General features: G+C 41.1%; 1 protein-coding gene across 26 annotated transcripts in view; it reads right to left on the bottom strand.

Moving 5' to 3' along the window:
- ttn.1 (titin, tandem duplicate 1) overlaps window positions 1-2,467 on the bottom strand; it is a 180,360-nt gene that overhangs the window by 95,861 nt on the left and 82,032 nt on the right. For all 26 annotated transcript variants that reach the window (XM_008297739.1, XM_008297748.1, XM_008297756.1 and 23 more), the window contains 3 exons: window positions 2,035-2,174; window positions 1,835-1,961; window positions 952-1,094 (listed from right to left, as the gene is read on the bottom strand). In XM_008297739.1, coding sequence (XP_008295961.1) covers window positions 952-1,094; window positions 1,835-1,961; window positions 2,035-2,174 — 410 coding nt within the window. The remainder of the gene's footprint in view (window positions 1-951; window positions 1,095-1,834; window positions 1,962-2,034; window positions 2,175-2,467) is intronic.

Raw genomic sequence — 2,467 nt, 5'->3', positions numbered from 1 at the left:
TACAGTTCAGCTTAAAAACCCACTACAATCTGGACCAGACTGTGACTGCCGGGGATTTGTGTTGGTCTGACTGTTTAGTGAAAGCCTTTATTGGGGATGAATCTGGACGCAGTGCGATCGTTAGTTTCAGGTATTTAATCAGTTACGTCCTGCAGCGTCTACATATAAGGCTGCTACAGATAACAGCAGCTTCCCTCCTATCGGGGCTTATTTTTAGCTGCAGCAAAGCGTCTGACGGAGTCAAAGTGAACATGAGGCTCAGACTCACATGAAGCTGTGTCCTAGAAACAAACCTTCAGCGTGTTGTTGGGTTTTTGTTTCTGTTTCAGAACACAAGTGAAAAATCAGATGGAAAACTTTATTCTGAAGTTGTTGTGAAGTGAAATGATGTGCGTTTCCCTTTAAATCTCAAACTGAACTTAATAAGAGCCACATGAACGGATGAAGGAAAAAAGAAAAATTGAATTTAGGGTAAAACTGTGTCTCGGTTTAAATGTACACATTATTCACGTGTCGACAGAATTCGTTTTAGTATTTTTACACAGAAAAGCGAGTTCAGAAAAAAGCACTTTTAAAAACGCCTTTTTTTTCTTGATTGATGGAAAAATAAACTTCATGTTTTTACAGTTTTTCACCTTCAAACGTTTTATTTGTTCAAAAGGGAGTTTGAAAATTCAAACTTAAAACTTGAAGGAATCAAAAAAAAAGTCAAATGAAATAAGTTGAATGAATTTTAGTTTAAATAAAATGAATGCAGATTTTCTTTCTGGTTTTGTTTCGGTTCTTGTTTCACTCTAAAACCGTCTCTTCTGTTTTTACCGACGACCCTGAAGGACGTTAAATCCACAGCGTGTTTTGTGTGTTTTGAATTTTATGATGTGAAGATTTTTCAGTTTGTTTCCAGCTGAAGACCAAATGAAGCTGCTAAAGGACGGATGTGAAGCGACTCACCCGGTCGCTGGCCTCCATCTTCTGTCCTCCCAGGAACCAATCCACAGCGATGCCTTCGTACGACAGCTCACACTCGAAGGTCGCCGTCTCTCCGGCCGTCACCGTCACGTCCTTCAGCGGCTGCATCAGGCTGATGGACCGAGCTGAAGAAGAAGAAGACATGGTTACCACCTGAGGAGCTTCTGGACGTCCTGCTTCATGCTCTGAGGTTTGTGAGACTGTGGAGTCGCTGCTCCTCCAATCAGAGAGCAGCCTTCAGATAAAGTGATGAAAATAACACAGGACCTGATTGGCTGACACTCAGTTTGCTGCTGCCTTTGATTTACATGTACAGTTTCCAGAAGACCTGTTGTCCAGAAAACGAGTTTACGAGTCTGGGTTGATGTAATTATTTGTTCGCTTATTGATGAAAATGCTCCGTTCTTCCTTAAGAACAAGTGTGAGAAATAAAATGCTTTATTAACCAACATATGGAGTTAAAAAGATCAAGATCAGAGGCCTGGATAGCAGAAGGTTTGAAAGTTATTATTAAAAATTAAAATTAAAAAAATCTAGAAAAAAGTCACATAATGCTGTGAAATATCTGAAAGAATAATAAAATATCAAAACATATCAGTAAGATGTCCCGAAAATAAAATGTCGACATTCCCAAAAGCATATTATGTATGTATATATTTAACATAAGAAAAATAAACAAAATAAAAATGTCCCCAGTATTTCCAGAAGTAATCTGACTTCATGTAAAACCAGAAATCTTATTTTTAGGTGCTGATCGTGTTGGAAACAGAGAAACGTCTGTGCTGAAAATAAAAACTACTGAAAACACAGAAAATGTTGTTTTTGTAGTTGAGACGAGCTGCTGAACGAACGGAGAGCGTCGGACCTTTGACTCGGAGCTGAGCGTTGGATTTGGCGTTGGCTGCTGAGAAGTCGACACCTCCGGCCATGTCCATCCTGACGTTGTAGAGGATCAGCATGTGTCGGGTTCCTTCTTCTTTAATCTCAATATCCTGCAGGAAAACCCTTTGTTTAGTTCATTCTCATTAAATCTCCTTGAATCAATGATCCGGACAGCAGACTCACTGCAGACTGGTGCAGAGCCTCTCCCTTCAGTTTCCAGTTTCCGTGGACGTCCTCCTCTGAAATCTCCGTCTCAAACTTGGCGGTTTCCGTCTCCGTCACCTCGACGCTGTACAGCGGACGGACCACCTTGATGTCACGTTCTGCAGCCAACAACAACAAACCAGTCAGCAACAGACAAACGGATGGTTTCTTCTGATCAGAAGTCCGTAGAATCAAAACTCTGATGGAACAAAGAGCTGCTACAGGATCCAGGATTCTGTTTGTTTTTTTGTAAATATATTTTTTGGGGGTTTGGCTTTATTTAGAGCAGTAGAGAGAGACAGGAACGGGGGGAGAAGAATGAAGGTGGTGACCGGGACTCGAACCCACGACGCTACGGAATTACAGCTAACTGCAGCTAACCACAGCTAACTACAGCTAACCACAGCTAACT

Source organism: Stegastes partitus, unplaced genomic scaffold (assembly GCF_000690725.1).
Source record: "Stegastes partitus isolate 25-593 unplaced genomic scaffold, Stegastes_partitus-1.0.2 Scaffold1244, whole genome shotgun sequence".
Classification (NCBI taxonomy): Eukaryota; Metazoa; Chordata; class Actinopteri; family Pomacentridae; genus Stegastes; species Stegastes partitus.
This window is presented reverse-complemented; position numbering and strand designations above follow the sequence as displayed.